Source organism: Lipomyces japonicus, assembly GCF_038497905.1.
Source record: "Lipomyces japonicus strain CBS 7319 unplaced genomic scaffold V1514scaffold_42, whole genome shotgun sequence".
NCBI lineage: Eukaryota > Fungi > Ascomycota > Lipomycetes > Lipomycetales > Lipomycetaceae > Lipomyces > Lipomyces japonicus.
In genome coordinates this window covers 74,708-93,519 of record NW_027117854.1, presented here as the reverse complement: position 1 = coordinate 93,519, position 18,812 = coordinate 74,708, and the positions used below count along the sequence as shown (strand labels likewise).

The window sequence follows — 18,812 nt, the reverse complement described above, 5'->3', positions numbered from 1 at the left end:
TTACTTAATCCACGGAGGTCGACACTTTTGTTGATCGCGAACTTCAATCATAAATTTAGTTGAGACTTGGTGCACACTATTTTGTCAGTGCACCTTAATTTGCTTTCAGCTAAATTTGTTCGTCAACATTTTTGATTATAACAAAAATTATCTTTGGTCCGTTCGTCGATCAATCCATATATTTTAACACATATATTTTAATACTCCAACAGTAGCAAAAAATTATCTTTGGTGTGTTCATCTATCAATCCATATATTTTAACATACACCAGTCTAAATGTTTCGAACGGACAATGTTTCCATAATTTATAAAAAAAATATTAAAAAATTAATTGCCTTGAAACGGATTTGAACCGTTGATCTCAGCATTACTAGTGCTGCGCCTTACCAACTTGGCCATCAAGGCTTACGATTAATTATGAAAATTTCTTCCTTGTCAGCCACAGTTGCTTCATTAACTAAGTACTTACGTAATTTGCGTTGTTTAGGCAACGCTCCTTATTTACGTGTCTTTTCTTTTGTAACGGTGCCGTCGCTCCCTTGGCTATAGAAAGGGAACGGCGTCCCTACTTTCCATATGTATACATTTATTCTTCACCTTTTAATACACGAAGTTTACCATAAAATAACTATTAAAGAATCTAAAACTATAAAAGCTACAATTAAAATATATACCATATGTAATAATACAAAGGTTTTATCCAACCTTAAATAAATCGGTTTCATACAAATTTTGGCAAATTCTAATTGACATTGTTTTCTTGATGTTAATAAAGTCATTTTGATTAATATTATGAAAATAAAATTATTATTAATAAAAGTGTAGTTTTAGCAAATGCAAGTTTAGATTTATCCCGACCCTTCCATCGTCCTAGCACCTGGAGATGTCATCAGATTGAATGCTGAATTGCTCCGGCACGCGGCTATAGCGTGGCCGGAGGACAAGAACGATAGGACGATTGGGAAGCCGCACCCCCTTCGACAGAGCGACGGTCAAATAATGTTTCCTGTGATAGGCGAAACAGGTCAAGTCCGAAACGCGTCGTTTAATGCGTTCTGTCCAACGGGCAAGTTGTTCGAGGCTTTGTTGGTGAACAACTTGTTCGTGTCTCAATTCCGGACGGTTTGTCGACACTCTGCATGCTCAACTGTTTCGTCCTCCCAACATGTATCAGCTGTCAGGAAAAAGCCAAGAATAAATCCTCCGAAGCGAAAGGGCAATTATATGTCGCAGGGAAATCAATGAAAAACTGCGATTGCTGCGATAAATGCAAATTTGGTTACCACCCCTCCAACTTCCGTGATCACAACATTAAACGGTACTGCTCTACAAAGAGAAAGACCAACGATAGCTGTATTTTCGGTCCTCGGAATCAGGTAGATGTGACAGTCGGTCTGGCTGCCGGTTAGGTGGTGTCTGGCCGAGCACGTTCCAGAATTAGATATATATTACTCGAGCGCAAGGCCATCAGGACCTGGTGCTTTCCTCTTCGGCATCTTTCGAGCCGCATTTCTCAGTTCGGTCAAACTATACAGCGCCGAGATAACGTCTTGCTGTGCAGGGCTGGTGTGAGAAAGCGCCGTGTCAGAGGGGCAAAATAAACTAGTCGAATCGAAAACCACTGGATATGGGGACCCATTGCGGCTGGGCTCGAGATATCGTATCCGGACTCCCTAGTGAGGCAACAAATGATTCCTTGGCATTTGTTACGGAGACAGAAACGGAACGATAGATAAATATGTAGAAATCAAATGAACTGAAAATTTAGTCGCAATGATGATACAAAATATTTTGCTTGGAGAATAGCAATTACTTGTTCTATATATGTGCCGTGCGCAGCCCAAGTAAAGATTTCGTAATGCAGAGCCAGGGCCAGTAAATTAAGACATTTTACAATAAATTTGTTTATGTTAGTCAGGTCTTAGTTGTTTGCTGATGGCCAACGTTTCCTCCCATTTTTGTTAAGAGTGACTTAAAATGAGAAATGAGATTATTGCTTTATGAATTATAATAATTGAAAATATATGAAAAACAAAACTACAATCACATAATTATTTGTTATGACTAATGTTTTATGTAAGTTTTTTAAAGGATGAAATAAACAAACTTTGATTCAAGTTTTATCGAAAGCCTTGATGGCCAAGTTGGTAAGGCGCAGCACTAGTAATGCTGAGATCAACGGTTCAAATCCGTTTCAAGGCATATTTTTTTTTTGCGTTAATTGTATTATCTGTGACAACGCTTATCAAAGTTTGCACATGTTTCCGTTGCATAGTTCTGTTCTCCTGCATACGTGTCATTGACATAATGTAGTTACAACATTTTGTGCAAAACCTGCTATCGCATGGCCTTCCGAATTGGGTAACATGTTGACCCTTCCGACCTTCTAAACCAGCTCATGCACGGCCTCCGCGATAAACGGACGGACCTCCCTCGGCCCGGTTATAGATTTGATTACTCACGTTCTTGTTATTACTCCTTCTTTATTCCTTTCTGTGATAACTTGTCGAGTTTTATTTCCAGTATTTTCCACGTTGATCATGAGTTCCATGTTTAGCAAGCTGTTTGCCTGGACTTCCGGATCCATTACGACCGGTCAACAGCAGCAGCACATGTCATCTGAATGCAAGCCCGAGACGGCGAATGCGGCGGCGGATGCAGCGGCGGATGCGGTTACGGCGGACCACGATGCTGAGTATGAAATAGTGTATGTGGACGACGCCGGTAACGTTGCCACGCGGCGGGCGGATGTCCGCTTGACGGATGACGTGCATGCCTTCCGGCTTAGCTACGCTGCTGTTGCGCGCTTGGGCATGACCGAGATTGCCAATCGTCGTTATCACCATCATCATCAATCATCGTTGGCGTCAGCAGCGGCAAGGCGACACGCCGGCAAATACCCGCGCAAGCGTGAGGCTAGAGTGGTTGATATCGGCAAGAACTCTTCGTGGATGTTGTCATCATCACCTGCCGCGGTGGAATATCATGAAGATGATGGCATACGGGGGTTTGATGCCAAACTTAATCGCCAGATTCGTCGTGATCGTTCACTTGTTTTCGACCGGCGCGCTCGGGTTCATGCCAGGTTGGCCTAATCATTATTCTATTTTTTTTTTTTTTTTTTTGGTTCAATAAATTCTTTGGGATGGGTTATGGAGTAGCATTGGCAAAGGATTTATTTATATGGTTTGGGCGTTATGTTGTGATGGTGCTAGATTTTTCGGGAATGTCTGCAGTGGATGGATAGAAGTAGAAACCCACAGTGACTGCCCTTTTTTGTTTTAAACTCGTGTTGTGCTTGTTTGTGTTTTGCAGCACATTATTATTGCCATTGGATTAGTTTCATAATTTTTTTGTGTGTTTGTTTGTTTGTTTGTTTGTTTGTTGATTAATGCACAAAGTAAGTGTATCAATGTCACTTTTTAACCAATGGTATTATTTTCATCATCAACAGTGATAACGATCTTTCCAACTCCATCAATCCATGCCAGACCGTTCAATGTCTTTTTAAATGACATGATAAATAACATGACCCAAATCTTAAAAAAAAAAAAAAAAAAACAATCAGATTAACCTGCACTTTTTCTACTGGCAACAACCAAAACAAAAAAAAAAGAAGCCGACTTACGTGTACAACTGCTTCTCCAAAGCAGTATACCCTCACGACGTCACCTCTCATGTGATTGTCACTATGAATTATGGCGCTAACCCATCCCGCACGTCCTGCACGAATCGTTTTCCGAATGCCGTCCCAGAACTTTAACTTGTCGTTCACGGCCCAGCCTGACACGTCAACACGCCAATATCCGCGTTCGAGTTTGCCGGGCGGGAACGCTACGACGTGATGCCCGCCGTGATCTCTCGTTCTGTGCACTCGAGCTCGCGCGTCGTAATAGTTTTTGCTTTGAAACGTGACTCGCAGCTGAGTTTTCAACGTCTTGGTCAGTGCCTGTATCGGCATGCGTGATGATGCCTGATCTGGCCGCCTGGTTGGCTCACGTACTTGGTCTGGTGGGTAATGCACTGACCGATCGGTTGCAAGCTCGCATAGCGTGAATGCCTGATTGAAATGTGGCATGGGATTTGGTGTTTGGTCAGGCGAAGTGTACGTGGACGCCAGTGATTCTTCCCACGTTCGCGCAGCAGGTGGCGTGTTGACTTGCAGAAGGTTGTTACATGCAGCGGCAGCTCCGTTCTGCGTTGATAATTCAAACGCTTTTGGTGGACGTTGGCAAAATCGAAATTGGCATGACATGTCAATATCTCTGCATAAATCATTTCCTTGATCTGGTACTGCATGCGGCATAGCAACCGCACGGTCACGCGAACTTGCTTGCTCGTCTTGATTATCTTGGTCACTGCTGTTGCTGCTGCTATTGTTGGTGCTCAGCAGTGCCACGATTTGAAGCTCGACATGATGAATAAACGTTGTTTTGCACCAGATTCGTTGCCTAGTGGAAGCTTTTGCAATTTCTTGCTTAATGGCTTGCTGATTGCGTGAATTTGTTTGGCTGATCTCACGAGCGGCCGTGATTAAATCATCATCATCATCATCATTATCGTTTATTGTCTGATCTGAGCATGCCGAGTCGTCTTGCTCCGAACCTGACCAGTTTTTCCAAACAATTATTTCAACAACCGGATTAATTTCGGAGTCCGTAGTGCTGTTGTTGGCTTGAGAGTCGAAAATTGTTATTGATCGTGATGGGGATCGCTTGCGCTTTTTTTCCAAGACGATTGCCGGTGCAAGCACAGAAATGATTGACATTTCGAGCACGGTTCAGTAGTATTCACCATGTAGCTTTGGATGTCATGTTTGAACCCTGTGACATTGTAAGTGTGATTGTTGATATGGATAAGGAATTTGAAGTACGCATAAACCGTATTAATATTTTCACATTTCGCGCACATGATTGAAATCTTTGAAGTTTCTGAATCACGGTAACCACACGCATATAACTATGTATTACTTGCTACGAAATATGTAAAAAAAAAAAATAAACAGACATGGATACATTTATAAAATGCAATTGGCATATTAGTACAATCGTAGCTAATTTATCTAGAGATAGTCAGATATGCCTCCCCAGCAAAAGTTCGACAACCCTTGTTTGACGGCAATGCTACGTTTCTGGTCATTTAAATCACCAGTCAGACCAAGCTGTTCCGGTTAATTCAAAAGCTGATAATATTGCAACATGCAGACTCGATATAAATTTACATTTCAGAAGAAAAAAAAAAAAATATGATACAAAATCAAGGAAAAAGCAAGCAATTACCATGCACCGGTTTATTCGCTACCTGGTCCTTCTCCACCTGGAATCAACTACACATGAAGTTAGAGAAATCACACGTCGAATCAAACAAACAAAAAAAAAAAAAAAAAAAAAAAACCGAGAATCTTCCGTACCATGCAGATGTTGTTGCCGTTTAATAATATTTTCGGCAAATGAAACTCGTTACCTTGGCTATCACTAAACCCCGAACATGTCAACTCCACTCCACTCCATGTTTCAAAAAACAAAAAAAACAACTGATTTGTTGCATACTATTCGGTGACGTCTTCCAGAACCATGTCTAACCAGCCGTAGTCAGCAAAATTGAACTTTCCCATAATAAAAAACAGTAGTTGAATCTTCTCACTTACTGACAAAATCGTCAAATCCAAGTAACGTTCCACTAAATTCTTTTGGCAATATTTGTTAACCGAAACCGCCGTATAAATTATTATTTTTTTTTTTAAAAACATACCACGGTTCGTTTTCATGACAACCCAAATTCTTGATCCCACGCATTTATCCACTAATTCTAAAATATCATCAGCAACATAAAAAACTTTCAAAACTTTCAAGCATGCAAATTAACATACCCAGTGGCAACAACTGTGAACTAGCCATTGTGTTGTTCGATATAATTGAATGTATGGCAATTTCCATTTGTCTAATATATTGACGAACCCATCGCTACCCTAGCCCATATTATTTAAGGTTTGGAGCTTGGGAGTTTTTGCTGTTCAAAATCCAATCAAGGAATAAATTTCTGCAAAAATTCGACACTCCAAACGTATTTGGTTCATTTTACAATGGGAAAGGCAAAGAAGACAAGGAAATTTGCGGCAGTGAAGCGAGTTATTGCTAGCAAAGATGCACGGGTGTAAGTGTTTGTTGTGAGATGTAGAAAGATTGTTAAAAAAGAAACAAGAAAAAAAAAAAATAGAAAATTTGCTAACAGTGACGTTATAGCAAGCAGGCGAAGGCAAACAACACGAACAATACTGTTAAACAGGTTCAAAAGAAGGATACCGATTTGGTGCGAGAAATGCCTCAGGTATCAGCCGCGTTGTTTTTCCAATATAATCAGAACCTTGCACCACCATATCAGATCTTGATTGATACCAATTTCATTAATTTCTCGATCCAGAAAAAAATCGACCTGTTTCGTGGCTTGATGGACAGTTTGTACGCCAAATGCGTTCCCATAATAACGGATTGTGTCATGGCTGAGTTGGAAAAGCTTGGTCCGAGATATCGGATAGCGTTACGGATCGCGAGGGATGAGAAAGTGGAACGGGTTAAATGTTCTCACAAGGGAACGTACGCGGATGATTGCATTATGCAGAGGATCATGCAACACAAGTGTTTTATCGTGGCCACAAATGATGCTGACTTGAAACGAAGAATACGGAAGGTACCTGGTGTTCCGATCTTGAGCGTTGGATCGCATTCATACGTTGTCGAACGGTTGCCCGAAAATGGGTTTTAAGAGAGGAATTAAAAAAAAATTGCTTTTATAAGTCTGCATGTTTTTGTTTTGTGTTGGTAATTTTTTTCGGAGTTTTGTTTGTCGAGTATTTCGTCTATTTAGTTGTGTATATGTACATATATATATATATATAATGTGATTATAATATACTAAAAGCAATCAACCAGTGGGTAGTTTATAAGATACCTTGCATTAATCTCAACTTTATTCAATAAAAATAATAAACAGAAAACTCCTATGATACAAGACAGTTTTGTCAATCCTTCACGAGCAACCATCTTGACTACAAATGCATTAGATGGTGATTTCTCGTCTTAGTTATTTTTTTTTTCGTTTATCATCCATAATAAATAAATACATACATAAAAAAGGTTTCAAGAGGTTTGGTTCGTTAGTGTTTGGTTTTCGTTATAATCATCTATGATCACCATCCAAATAATCATCCAGAAAAGCGCTTGGAGCTCGTTGTCCAGGTTGCAGGTTTGCACCCAAGGTCGAACTTCGAGCGTATCCGATCCCGCCACTACTGACATGACTCGGACTGGGAGAATGAGCGCCGGTATAGATAGATTGGCGAAAGTTGAGTGAGGCATTTGAGGAAGCAGCCGCATTATTCACGCCATAGTAACCGGCAGGTAAATACGTTGTACTTCGGTTACCTGCACCGGTCTGCAAAATGTTGGGCATGCTGCCGTTATGGGTTGCAACACCCATGGCACCAGCGGTTGGAGAGTAAAAAGTAGAAGAATGAAGTCCGGGAGCAAACGACGGCGGCGTGCGATCTTCAGTACCAGTTCTGGCATGATTGAAAACTCGTCCAGAAGCGGTCAGGTTGTCAAGCGAAATCGAACTGCCGTCGGCATTTTCATACACGGTGTTTCTTTTCGACACGCCCAAAAATCCGGATTTGGAAACGCCGGCCTTGTTATCGACCACGCCGTACGGGCTCTGGTATGTCTTGAGTGATCTATGTAATGAATACGCAACCAAGCCTCTCCACACCAGCAAGGCAAGAAGGATACCGCCAAGGGAGGCACCAAACGCAATAAACACGGTACCTTCAGGAGCATTCGATTCCTGCAAAAACGGATTGTTGCCAGTAGCGGGAATGGTGGGCTGCGGATAGGAAACGATGCTTGACGACGTGGTTAAGCGGTAGGTCGGTAAGGCCGCGGTTGACGACCCATCGTTGTACGTGTTTGTGTTGGTGATGACGATTGCCGTCTTGGACGACGACGAAGAGGAAGACGACGCGGCGCTGGTCGTGACTGATGACGATGACGCAGTTTGAGATACCGACGATGTCGCGGTTGACGATGACTGAGCGCCAGCAAACGCCATCATGAAGAGAAAAACAAGCACGAGTGAGCGCATGCCGAAACAGATGTGAGAAAACTGAGAAAAATAAATAAAGTGAGAATGCCGAAAAGATTTTCTTGACGTACAACAACGAGCGTGACGTCGGCTGTTACAATTCCAAGGTCCTCTAGCAAAGTGCAACGCTTCAAAGAAAAACAAAAGCTGCCCTGGTTGCTTGCGGCCTGTTCGTCCGTCCTTCGTCGTCGTCGTCTTTCGCTGCCCCTGTTTTGCGTCGTGTTTTTCGACGTTCAAGAATAGCATCAACAAAAACCCGAACCCTGAGCCCAGCGGGTTAAGGTTATCTGCCCTCCGCTCACGTAAGCGCACAGCGTGTTGATGACTCAGCGGGCGGTGGCCGTTGGGCGCAACCTTTGCTTAGCTTCGTCGACAGCTCAAACTCCACAATTTTGCAAAAGAAAAAGACAGTCAAAAACCATACAAATGTCTGGCACCTCGACACCGTCCTCGTTTGTTTTTATCAAGACGCCGCCAGCGTCACCGCCTCCACCGGCAGACCTGGTCGGCAACGGCGTGCACTCGACCGCGTATCCGGCCATCAAAAATGCGCCCTTGCCAGCTGATGGACCCGGGTCCAAGAACTTTAGCAACCTTGGCCTGGCCATCGTGCTTTTTGGAGTGCCTTTTTTGGTCACTCGCAAGCTCAATGGCGGTCTCAAGACTTTTTTTTTCTTTTTCATTGTCTTCTTCGCGCCATTGCTTGCGTCGTACTGGATCGTCGTGTCCGCCGTGTCGCCAAGGCTGAACCAGAAGGTCCAGTACCCTGGCAAGCCGGTCGAGCACTATCTCGAATTCCACGACCCAGCACTCAAAAACAAATACACCGGAGATAACAAGATCCCGATCGAGACATTTTACGAGCTCTATTTCGACGGCAAGGTCTCGTTCAAAGGTGACGCGCTCGACGTTCTCGAGTACAGGCACGATTGGGCCAGCTTTAGGTTTACGATCGGCCTGTGCAAGTATTTCATTACTGGCATGATTCCCGAAGTCATTTTTCATACCAGATCACAGGATGAAGAGCAGGTCAGAGGTCATTACGACCGTGGCGATGACTTTGTAAGTAATTCTCGGTTCACTAGAAATGTTTAATTTTTTTTTACTTATTTGTTATATAGTACGGCTGGTTTCTTGGCCCACGCATGATTTATACTTCTGGCATCATCAGTGACATCAACAAAGAAGAAACCCTTGAGGAACTTCAGGACAATAAGCTTCGAATCATTTGTGAAAAACTGCAATTGAAAAAGGGCGAGAAATTGCTTGATCTTGGCTGCGGTTGGGGCACGTTGGCCAAGTTTGCATCCAGTCAATATGATGCTCACGTTACCGGAATCACGTTAGGCAGGAACCAAACAAAATGGGGCAACCAAGGTCTTCAAGACATTGGCATTTCTCAAGATCAGAGCAGGATTCTGTGCCTTGACTATCGCGACACGCCCCTCCCTACCGATGGTTCCAAATACGACAAGATTTCCTGCCTCGAGATGGCCGAACATGTCGGCGTGCGCAAGTTTGGATCATTTTTGGCACAGGTTTATGACATGCTTAACGATGATGGCATTTTCGTGTTGCAGATTGCTGGTCTTCGGAAATCATGGCAATACGAGGACCTTATCTGGGGCTTGTTTATGAACAAGTACGTTTTCCCAGGTGCGGACGCGTCCACGCCGCTTGGATTTGTGATCGACAAGCTCGAAGGCGCAGGATTTGAGGTTTCGAGCGTGGACACGATCGGGGTTCATTACTCGGCCACGCTTTGGAAATGGTACCGCAACTGGATCGGCAACGCAGACAAGGTCGAGGCCAAGTATGGCAAGCGATGGTTCCGCATTTGGGAATACTTCTTGGCCAGTTCGGTCATTACTTCTCGTCAAGGTGGCGCCACGTGTTTTCAAATCGTGTTGCGCAAAAATTTGAATTCTTACCATCGAATCGAAAACGTGCCGTTCCAATATGGGCTTCATGTGCCCCAACCTTCTACCGGAAATACTTGGCTTAAGGAATAAATCTTTTTAATAGACGAAATAGTCTGTTCTTGGTTATAGTACAGTAGAAACAATCTTACTTTGTACTTTAACATATGTATCTGTAATATAGCCCATATGTCTACTCACATTATAATATTTTTTAGTGAAACCGGTTTCTTAATATATTTAATTAAATTCATATATCGACGTAACTTATGTGTGCATCATTTATCATTAACTACATTATGCACGTATATGTATAAATATAAAAAAAAAAAACAACCTCATAACAGCCATAATATATTTCATATACGCCCACATTTTTTTGGGTGAGCAAGAGAAAGACGATCAAAATAAGAGAATAAAGATACTTTAAAACGCCTCCAACTGCTTGTTGATCTCCTCCAATTCAGACTTGGCCTCGGCATACTTGGCAGAAAGATCTTCATACTTCTTCTCCCATGACTCAACCTCGGATTCAAGGCTGGTTACCTTACGTTCGAATTGCTCAGCCTTGACATCAGTTTGACGAAGCCTGGACCCGATAATTAAAATCTTTTTCAAAAAAAAGTTCAAACTTGACTTACTTCTCAGTAGTTTCTCTTAAATTCTTATCGGCTTCCTCAAGTTCCTCTTCGCGTTGGCTGAGCTTTCGGTTCAAGCCCTCGTTGGCGGTGCCGTGAGCGGAACCTTCCTCGGCAGCGACCTTGGCATCACCCAATTGCTTCTCAAGCTTTTCAACTTCTTCTTCCAATAACGTGTTTTTGTGAGTCAACGATGAAACTTCTTGCTCCTTTGATAAAAGTTCTTGCTCTAATGTCTTAACCCGGCTAAAGGCGTCGTCAGCCTTGTCCTGAGCAGTCTCGGCTTCCAATCGAAGCGCACTGATTCTCTGAAATTAAAAATTGCATGTTAGCAAGTTACAGTAACACAACCCACGGTAATAGAATCGGCACGATTCTATAACTTCGCTCCGCGTCGCGTTTGTTCTTTACCAAAAAAAAAAAAATAAAACAAAATAACCAACGCGACTTTTAAACCATTTGAAATCACACGCACCTCTTTTAATTTATCCATCATAGACATAACAAATTAATAACAATTTTTCAAAGAAAAAAAATAAAATAAAAAGACTTCAATTGAATGAAAAAGGGGGGCGGAAACGGGGAGCAAAGGGGTACGGGAATCGAAATATAATTAGATTTCATAGAAAGCGCGCCAAAGCCGCGTTGCCGTGGAAACGGTCCAAGCAGCGGGCGCCGGGTAACGGCAACAATTAAAGCAAGTTCAACAATCCCATCTTTGGTAACCACAAATCTCACACACACACATACAAATCATGACTACAATATATTCAGATAAGGAAAATCAGACGATTGGCTATAATGGCAAAACAACTGCTCCCAAAACTCCGTTTGCCAGGTCAAAGACCGGCAACGCCATGAAAACCCCGTTTGCGCTCAAGGCCAAGGAGAACACGAGCATGGTTTATACAACGCGAGGAGAGAATGGATCCAAATTTGTTACTCCTAGTCGAAAAATGAAATTTGTTACTCCGAATGGTAGTGTTTGAAAATTTATTTTGTTTTGTTTTATTTTATTTTTATTTTTTTTCTTTTTTTTCAGCACTAATATGACCCGGTACAGAGAAGAGAGTCCCACTTGGCGGTAAAGACACAAACATTAGAGGAGGCACAAACACGGTTCAAGTCAAGCCGCAAAAGTCAGTGCAGAGGTTAAGCTCGGGAAGAAGAAAGATAAAACAGGTAATAAAACCTGATTTAAGGTCGCCTCAGCATGCCGATGACTCGTCGTTTTCAATCTCAGACGAGTTGCCGGATATTGAATACATGCCACCAAAGGCAAAAGGTAAAAATCTTAATATTTGCGCGTTTATTTGCATGGTTTAACTAATACTTGTGATTAAGAATTACCTTTTGTTCCCGAAGATTTTGAACCAATCGATTACGCTGCATTTTTTGGAAAAAATGGTTTGAAAGCAAGTGCAACTCAATATCACAACAATTCAACAAACAGCCAGACAAGTTATGATCGGAAAAGAATGGAACAAATGGATGAGCTTATTGATATCGGCCTAGAAGGTTTGCAATTCGATGAAGAAGATTCAGAAATTGAAGGCAAACGGTCAGTTATTCTCGATGAAGATTTATTGGATTGGGACATTTGACATTTGATTCAACATTTAAACAAAAATTTTTTTTTAAAAAAAAAAAATTTACTTTCGTCTTGGTGGCAAAAGTTGATGTTTCCACCATTCTTTGAAATCAACAAAGCTCACATCAACACCTAATTCTTCAAGTTTCTTTGTGGACAATTGACAATTATAAGGTCGGGAAACGGCGCCTTGGTTGGCGTCTTTGAATGAATCAATATTTTTTAAATGCGTGATTGGAACGCCAAGGAGTTCTCCAAAAATTAAACATATTTCATATCTGGTTGGGTTGGTGTTAAATTTCTGCTGTTAGTTTTTATGTTATATAAAGTTATATATATGAGTGTTTGCATACTTGGTGAATTGCTGTTTTGCACTAAAGTGTAAAATTGAAGGTAGGTTCGTTCCCGTTCCACGGATTAATAAATCGGTCAAATCTTTCAATACCCTGCCAATATCTTGCGTGTTGCTAAACGACATGGTCAGGATAACATATAGTCGAGCTTGCAGATTACATACGTAGGATATCGAACTTGCCAGTTATCCATCCCGACATCGTCTTTTTGAGCTTCATTCTTTTTAATCTCTTGGTTAGAAAAAACTCATCAAATATTTTTTTTTTTTTTAAAATTTGTTTCTTTACCAGGGTTATATCAACTAATTGATTAATTGATGACTCGTTACTGGTTTCCACAGGGCCGTAAAGAACCTACCCGTATTAATTTCAAAAAAAGCGAGGTTTTATAAGTTGATCCATACCGGAACTCGAAGTACGATTGTCTTTTTGTTAGCTTGCAATGCTACTTTCTCTCCTTCAAGCTTGGTGATTCCGTATACGTTTGTCGGGCTATAAGCAAAGAGAAACGTTAAAACAAAACAAAACCAAAAAAAAAAAATTAAAATTAAACCACGTTTACTTTGGCTCGTCTGATGGTTCGTATGGAGGCTTGGTACCATCAAACACGTAATCGGTCGAAATGTAAATCAGCGGCACGTCCAGGTCTGCCGTGATGCGTGCAACGTGCCTGGTAACGTTCACATTGATCAGCCTGGCCTGGGCCGGATCATTTGCAACCACGTCAGGGCGACGTTCAGCAGCGGCATGAATCACAATATTGGGTCTATACACAAAAAAATAATAATAATAAACTGGATTGCACAAATGATTTGAATATAAATCAATTGCTTACTTGGATCGCTTGATAAAATCTGCAACTTTTGGCGTGTCGACTAAATCAAGTTCAATAATTGGCGCAGAAACTCTTGTCAGGCCTATTCGAAAACGTTATTTTAAAGCATTTCATAAAAACAAATTTTAAAAAAAATAAAAAAAAATTTCCTTCAGTGCATATCTTACCGGTGCCGATAACATTCCAATTAGGATCGTTTGCAAATTGCTTTACTGTTTCACGTCCAAGAAGACCAGTTGCACCAGTGATCAATACTGTGTGCTTAAAAGATTCAGTTTCAGCCATTTGTTTGCTGTGAATGATATCTGATTGGTTTGTGATTGGTTTATAAACTTGTACGGTCGTGGCTTCACACGTAATTTTGTTAATTGAGTTTATTGAAATTCAGCATTAGCTTCCCCCGCGTTATTACATAAACCTAAACTTCTAACTACGGCCTTTTTAATTAATTTACTAATATTCTTATTTAGTTCACAATTCCGATAAAAATAAAACAATCTTTCCAATTGCTTGTTGCCTGGCGCCTGGTTTTGAATCTTCATCAATGGCATGCGTTGCTCCTTCAATAATGCCACCATGCTTGCTCCATGCATTCGCCGGCGTTACGTTTCTCCACCGGCTGACGAGTTCTTTTTTATCAACCGTGTCGGGGACAAACTGATCTGCTCCAGAGTACAACACCAGTAATGGCACGTTTACCTTCCCAAACGTGGCTTGCAAGTCATGATCATCAAGGTCTGAGGAGAAAAAATCATCATCACCCAACTTGTCCGCCAATGATACCCATCGCCTGGCCGTTATAGGGGCACCAAAAAATAAATCATTAAACCGTTTGGGAAGAATTTCTTCACCTTTACCCTGACCAACTTGTTGCTTGGCAAACCGCAAGATATCTTCAAACTGGCCTGGGAAAATATTCCGCATTGCTTCCCGATCTGATACTGGAGCTTGCAATATGGCACCATTTACCATTGGCTTTTCACTTTCCGGGTTAAATTTTGTCACGTAACTAATCGTGTCTTGGCAACCAGTAGAATGACCTGCCAAAACAATCTTGCCACGTTTGAGGGTTTGAAAATATTCGATTGCCTTGCTTATTTCTTCATTGTCTCTTTGCAAGCTGCCCGTGCCCCATTGCGCATACGAAGACGAAGTCAAGACTTCGACCACGCTCCAACCAATCTTATCAAGTTTTTGAGCCAACGGGTAAACATATTCAACCGTGCGAAATCCGTCTCCAAGTCCGCCGACAAAAAGCACGACGTTTTGATGCGACACGCCGTTCGCGGTCGCGTATTCAAACGCAGAAAGATGCCGGCCCAGGTACGTGTGCAACGTGCCTGGCACAGGCTCAATCGCTACCATGGCTTATCGAGATATGCTTTGCTTCTCTGTTTCTTGTCTGGTCAGGTCAAAAACAAAACGTCATTGAACATCAAATTCGCGGTTTCGTGGCCGGGTAAATTATCAGATTGTTTACAGTTGCGGCCCTTTCCCGCAACTCTTCTCGCAAGGGCAAAAAAAAAAAAAATTCGATATGAAAACGTAGAGCTTATCGATCCGGCGGCTCACAAATATATGTATATGTATATATATAAATATGTCATCTGCAGAATCAGGACGAGGTCAATTTCCTTCATTCACGTTTACGGAGTTGTTGAATGACAGATCCGACGAGCCACAATCACACGGCAGTGCCATCTCAGAGGCAGAGCAAGATTTTTTAAATGACGCGTTGTCAGGAATTATTAACGGCCCGGCAGTACCAAAAGATTTCATTTCACAATCTTCGATTCCGGATCATTTGGCTTCGCAATTATGGGCACCGGAAGTAGGAATAAAATGGCAGCCGAAATCAAATCAACCGCTGCCGGATACCGGCCAGCAGCAGCAGCCGCCGCCGCCTTATACGCCTGTAAAAGAGGAGGAAAAACAACAATTATCACTGCAAGACGACAATGAATTCGTCAGGCAGATTGAGCGGCTCAGGCTTAGCCGAGAAGGGTCGCCGGTTCCACTTGAACCAAAACAACAGCAGCCTGAAGTGATTACGGATAACTCGAACAAGACGCTTGTGCTACTATCACCGTTATCGTACATGCACGTGTTTTCGCGAAGCTGGGTGGCCAGGAGGTACCTTGCTTCCATTGTTGAACGACCTCAGCGTTTGAATGCTTGCGCGATTGGAATCGCGTCAGCAGTGACGTTATCAGGGCCTGATGCTTTCTTGGTGGAATCATCGTCAAGGCGAATTGACTTGGCCAATGCGGATCATGTTAAACGAGTGCATGGCAAAAATTGGCCAGACAGGTTGAAGGGATTATGTGGTGAGGTTCCAGATAACTTAAGCCAGGGAAAACTTGAAGTACCCGATAATTGGAACTCGGGAGATATTTACTTATCAGAGGGGACCATTTCAGCATTGGAGGGTGTCATTGGTGCGGTCGAGACAGGCATTGATAACGTGTTTGACGAATCTCCATTGTCATTCAAAAGATGTTTTATTTCAATAAGACCTCCAGGTAAGGTTTTTTTTTTTTTTGATGTAACAAATCTAAAACAATTTTTCTTGAAGGACATCATTCGCACCCTTGCACGCCATCTGGATTTTGCTTGATCAATAACGCTCACGTTGGCATTCAATATGCAGCTGCGAAGCATGGACTGACCCATGCGGTCATATTGGACTTTGATTTACACCATGGAGACGGCAGCCAAGACATTTGTTGGAAATTGTCCGGACTGGAGGAACAAGATGAAGAGTTTGACTGCCCGTACGTAAAAGATGCAACCAACCGGCAAGAATCTTCAACACCGGTATCTGGAGAGGAGCCAAAAAATTTCAAATCTCCCAAAATTGGATATTTTTCACTTCATGATGTTAATTCGTTTCCGACCGAGGTTGGAAATGCCACTGCTGAATATATCAAGAACGCATCTACTTGCCTAACCGCGCATGATCTCTGCATTTGGAATGTGCATCTCGAACCGTACGAAACTATTGAAGAATTTGAACAATTGTATCGAACCCGGTATAGTTATTTGTTCACCAGGGCAAGACAATTTTTGAAAAACAATCAGGCCGAATCAGTAAAAAAAGGTTTGCCATTTAAGGCCGCCGTTTTCTTATCAGCCGGGTTTGATGCTTCAGAGTATGAGGACAAGGGCATGCAACGACATGACGTTCACGTGCCAACATCATTTTTTGCCCGGTTTACTCAAGATTCAAGATTGCTTGCAGACGAGTTTTGTGAGGGACGCACGGTTTCGGTTTTGGAAGGCGGGTACTCAGATTCAGCCATTTGCAGTGGCGTAATGTCTCATTTGTTGGGATTGCAAGGCATCGCATGGAATGATCAATACGGTTCGAGCACATCAGTTCGTGCCCTTGAAAAAGGTTGCAAGCCTCGGTGGGCAGCTCCCAAAACGGCGGCGTTGAATGATCAGTGGACAGTGAAGGCGATCAAGTTGGGGAGATCGTTTATGCCGTCTGGCACTAGCACGCCGTCAAACTCGACACCGTCATCATCTGCTGTCAACACGCCGCTGGGATCTACCCGAGTATTGAGAGATCGGAAAAAAATCAGTCCGTCGCAACATGCTGCCGCTTCGGCTGCGACACGGGGTAACCCGATAGCGACTAATAGCAACACGAACAACAACAACAGCAACAACAGCAATGAAAAATATAATTCGCCACTTGCAGCCAAGAAATCTGTTGGCGAAAATGATTTTGTCAAGCCCAAGATTATCCAGACCGAGGACGGATTTTGGAAAATTGCAAACGATATGAAACATCTTCATATTAATCATTAGTCTTTTGTCGTAAATTTTTTTTTTCATTTGTGTATTTCTAGGGACGGCTCTGATATGCTATTTGTTTTTGATAAAAAAAAAAAAAGGCGTGTTCGGTGTTTTATTAATTATGGTTTGTTTTGTTGAATGAATTTTTTATGAAAATTATTACAAGGACAAGATTTTACCATTGCAAGCAAAGCCATTCCTGGCAAAGGGTGATAAAGGGTTTGCGAAGAGATTAGGCCGAGAGATTAAACAAATTTTTAAATTTTTAAAACTATCTAACCTTGATTTTAAAATTTTACAATTATATACTTGTTCAGACGCCATATTGTTTAAAAAAAAGGTACAATATTTAAATTCAAACGCTGCGTCTTTTTCTTGGTATAACTTGATCATTCAAAAAAAAACTTGGATTGTTACAAAATCTCAAAAATTTTAGAAAAATCAAAATGTCTTTTTTTTTTTAAATCAAGAGTCAATTACAATCATAATAGAAATTCTAAAGTCGTAGCATGTAATAATAATGATAATAATGATAATAATATAAATAGTAATTTCCAAGCATTGTTTCGGAATTCGGCAAAGAAGTAACGACGAATGTGCGGGCACAAACCCGACCCCCCCAAAAAAAAAATAATACACTAGATCTGCAATCAGATTAGATTGCAACCGATGAGATTAAGTTAACAAACTATATTTATTGGTGATTCAGGGGCAACAAACAAAAAAAAGCCCAGCCAAGAGAAATAATAGAATCAAACCGAGCAATCAAATCGAGACCACCACCAGCCCCATTAAAAAACAACAAAAAAAAAAAAAAAAAAATTTATAAGTCGATTAAAAACACCTGAAGAAAAAGCAGAAGAAGAAAAAGAAAAAGAAAAAGAAAAAGAAGAATAGGTACGGGTGCTGATGAAATGTATTGTGCCTGAAGCAAACAATCAAATGGTTCACCATTACAAAGTTTGATATTGTTAAATTATAAAATAATGACGTGCAATAAAATTATAAAAAACAATTTAAATTAATCATGGTTTTCATGTTATCTCCGGCGCAAACCGTCGTATCCGGACTTTGGCTCATACAAACATTTAGGAACAAGGTACCAAATAAAAAAAAAATAACATTTTATTATTGTTTAGTTACAAAAAACCACAAAACAATATTTCTGACGCAATTACTTCACAAAACCGAACAAAATTCTAATTATTATTTTTTTTTCTTTTTTCAGCCGTGTTGTCGGTTACTGTGATTTACCCTACCGGAAACTAATTGACCATTTACCTGCACCCAAAAAGAAAGAAAAAGAAAAAAACAGACGTGTATACATATAGTATTTGTGGTAACCATGAAATTTGTTTTACAATTTTAAAAAAATTAACAGTTTCAACAACTAGAAGACCGGCGAGGTTTTGATAGAGATCTGGCAAAAAACCTGACCGGGAGGGCCCACTTCCAAGTCTTGGCGGGAGCGAAGGTAGAAAGGATGATGAGATTTTTCAAAAGTGCCAGACTCATATTGAAATCACATAATCAAA

General features: G+C 41.4%; 10 protein-coding genes and 2 non-coding genes across 12 annotated transcripts; 5 read left to right on the top strand and 7 right to left on the bottom strand.

The window, feature by feature from the left end:
- Positions 1-333: 333 nt before the first annotated feature.
- V1514DRAFT_t87 lies at positions 334-406 on the bottom strand. The gene has a single exon. It is a non-coding gene; the product is annotated as a tRNA-Thr (tRNA).
- Positions 407-2,130: 1,724 nt separating this feature from the next.
- On the top strand, positions 2,131-2,203 carry V1514DRAFT_t88. The gene has a single exon. It is a non-coding gene; the product is annotated as a tRNA-Thr (tRNA).
- A 1,150-nt stretch (positions 2,204-3,353) lies between these two features.
- V1514DRAFT_335625 (uncharacterized protein) lies at positions 3,354-4,875 on the bottom strand. The gene is made up of 2 exons (XM_066928433.1): positions 3,630-4,875; positions 3,354-3,540 (listed from the first exon to the last, which is right to left on the bottom strand). The coding sequence occupies exons 1-2, from the start codon at positions 4,767-4,769 to the stop codon at positions 3,424-3,426; spliced, it is 1,257 nt and encodes a 418-aa protein (XP_066781756.1). The 5' UTR covers positions 4,770-4,875; the 3' UTR covers positions 3,354-3,423.
- Positions 4,876-5,007: 132 nt separating this feature from the next.
- V1514DRAFT_335620 (LSM domain-containing protein) lies at positions 5,008-5,911 on the bottom strand. Its single transcript, XM_066928432.1, has 6 exons — positions 5,871-5,911; positions 5,753-5,809; positions 5,649-5,687; positions 5,551-5,578; positions 5,412-5,475; positions 5,008-5,327 (listed from the first exon to the last, which is right to left on the bottom strand). The coding sequence occupies exons 1-6, from the start codon at positions 5,896-5,898 to the stop codon at positions 5,292-5,294; spliced, it is 252 nt and encodes an 83-aa protein (XP_066781755.1). The 5' UTR covers positions 5,899-5,911; the 3' UTR covers positions 5,008-5,291.
- A 118-nt stretch (positions 5,912-6,029) lies between these two features.
- Positions 6,030-6,924, top strand: V1514DRAFT_335619 (Fcf1-domain-containing protein). Its single transcript, XM_066928431.1, has 2 exons — positions 6,030-6,154; positions 6,244-6,924. Exons 1-2 carry the CDS (start codon positions 6,084-6,086, stop codon positions 6,761-6,763), a joined length of 591 nt encoding a protein of 196 aa, XP_066781754.1. The 5' UTR covers positions 6,030-6,083; the 3' UTR covers positions 6,764-6,924.
- A 22-nt stretch (positions 6,925-6,946) lies between these two features.
- V1514DRAFT_335616 (uncharacterized protein) lies at positions 6,947-8,345 on the bottom strand. Its single transcript, XM_066928430.1, has 2 exons — positions 7,126-8,345; positions 6,947-7,046 (listed from the first exon to the last, which is right to left on the bottom strand). The coding sequence occupies exon 1, from the start codon at positions 8,135-8,137 to the stop codon at positions 7,178-7,180; it is 960 nt and encodes a 319-aa protein (XP_066781753.1). The 5' UTR covers positions 8,138-8,345; the 3' UTR covers positions 6,947-7,046; positions 7,126-7,177.
- A 174-nt stretch (positions 8,346-8,519) lies between these two features.
- Positions 8,520-10,322, top strand: V1514DRAFT_335615 (S-adenosyl-L-methionine-dependent methyltransferase). The gene is made up of 2 exons (XM_066928429.1): positions 8,520-9,199; positions 9,259-10,322. Exons 1-2 carry the CDS (start codon positions 8,564-8,566, stop codon positions 10,147-10,149), a joined length of 1,527 nt encoding a protein of 508 aa, XP_066781752.1. The 5' UTR covers positions 8,520-8,563; the 3' UTR covers positions 10,150-10,322.
- On the bottom strand, positions 10,267-11,278 carry V1514DRAFT_335613 (tropomyosin). Its single transcript, XM_066928428.1, has 3 exons — positions 11,170-11,278; positions 10,698-11,002; positions 10,267-10,645 (listed from the first exon to the last, which is right to left on the bottom strand). Exons 1-3 carry the CDS (start codon positions 11,194-11,196, stop codon positions 10,483-10,485), a joined length of 495 nt encoding a protein of 164 aa, XP_066781751.1. The 5' UTR covers positions 11,197-11,278; the 3' UTR covers positions 10,267-10,482.
- Positions 11,279-11,449: 171 nt separating this feature from the next.
- Positions 11,450-12,298, top strand: V1514DRAFT_284371 (uncharacterized protein; the record flags this gene model as incomplete). The annotated part of the gene is made up of 3 exons (XM_066925144.1): positions 11,450-11,672; positions 11,758-11,979; positions 12,039-12,298. 3 exons carry the CDS (start codon positions 11,450-11,452, stop codon positions 12,296-12,298), a joined length of 705 nt encoding a protein of 234 aa, XP_066781750.1.
- On the bottom strand, positions 12,297-13,813 carry V1514DRAFT_335610 (uncharacterized protein). The gene is made up of 8 exons (XM_066928427.1): positions 13,641-13,813; positions 13,474-13,555; positions 13,201-13,404; positions 13,043-13,130; positions 12,927-12,992; positions 12,803-12,858; positions 12,639-12,752; positions 12,297-12,563 (listed from the first exon to the last, which is right to left on the bottom strand). The coding sequence occupies exons 1-8, from the start codon at positions 13,756-13,758 to the stop codon at positions 12,347-12,349; spliced, it is 945 nt and encodes a 314-aa protein (XP_066781749.1). The 5' UTR covers positions 13,759-13,813; the 3' UTR covers positions 12,297-12,346.
- A 32-nt stretch (positions 13,814-13,845) lies between these two features.
- On the bottom strand, positions 13,846-14,871 carry V1514DRAFT_335606 (uncharacterized protein). Its single transcript, XM_066928426.1, has one exon. It carries the CDS (start codon positions 14,836-14,838, stop codon positions 13,945-13,947), a length of 894 nt encoding a protein of 297 aa, XP_066781748.1. The 5' UTR covers positions 14,839-14,871; the 3' UTR covers positions 13,846-13,944.
- Positions 14,872-14,992: 121 nt separating this feature from the next.
- V1514DRAFT_335605 (histone deacetylase domain-containing protein) lies at positions 14,993-17,667 on the top strand. The gene is made up of 2 exons (XM_066928425.1): positions 14,993-15,995; positions 16,049-17,667. The coding sequence occupies exons 1-2, from the start codon at positions 15,074-15,076 to the stop codon at positions 17,287-17,289; spliced, it is 2,163 nt and encodes a 720-aa protein (XP_066781747.1). The 5' UTR covers positions 14,993-15,073; the 3' UTR covers positions 17,290-17,667.
- The last annotated feature ends 1,145 nt before the right edge of the window (positions 17,668-18,812 follow it).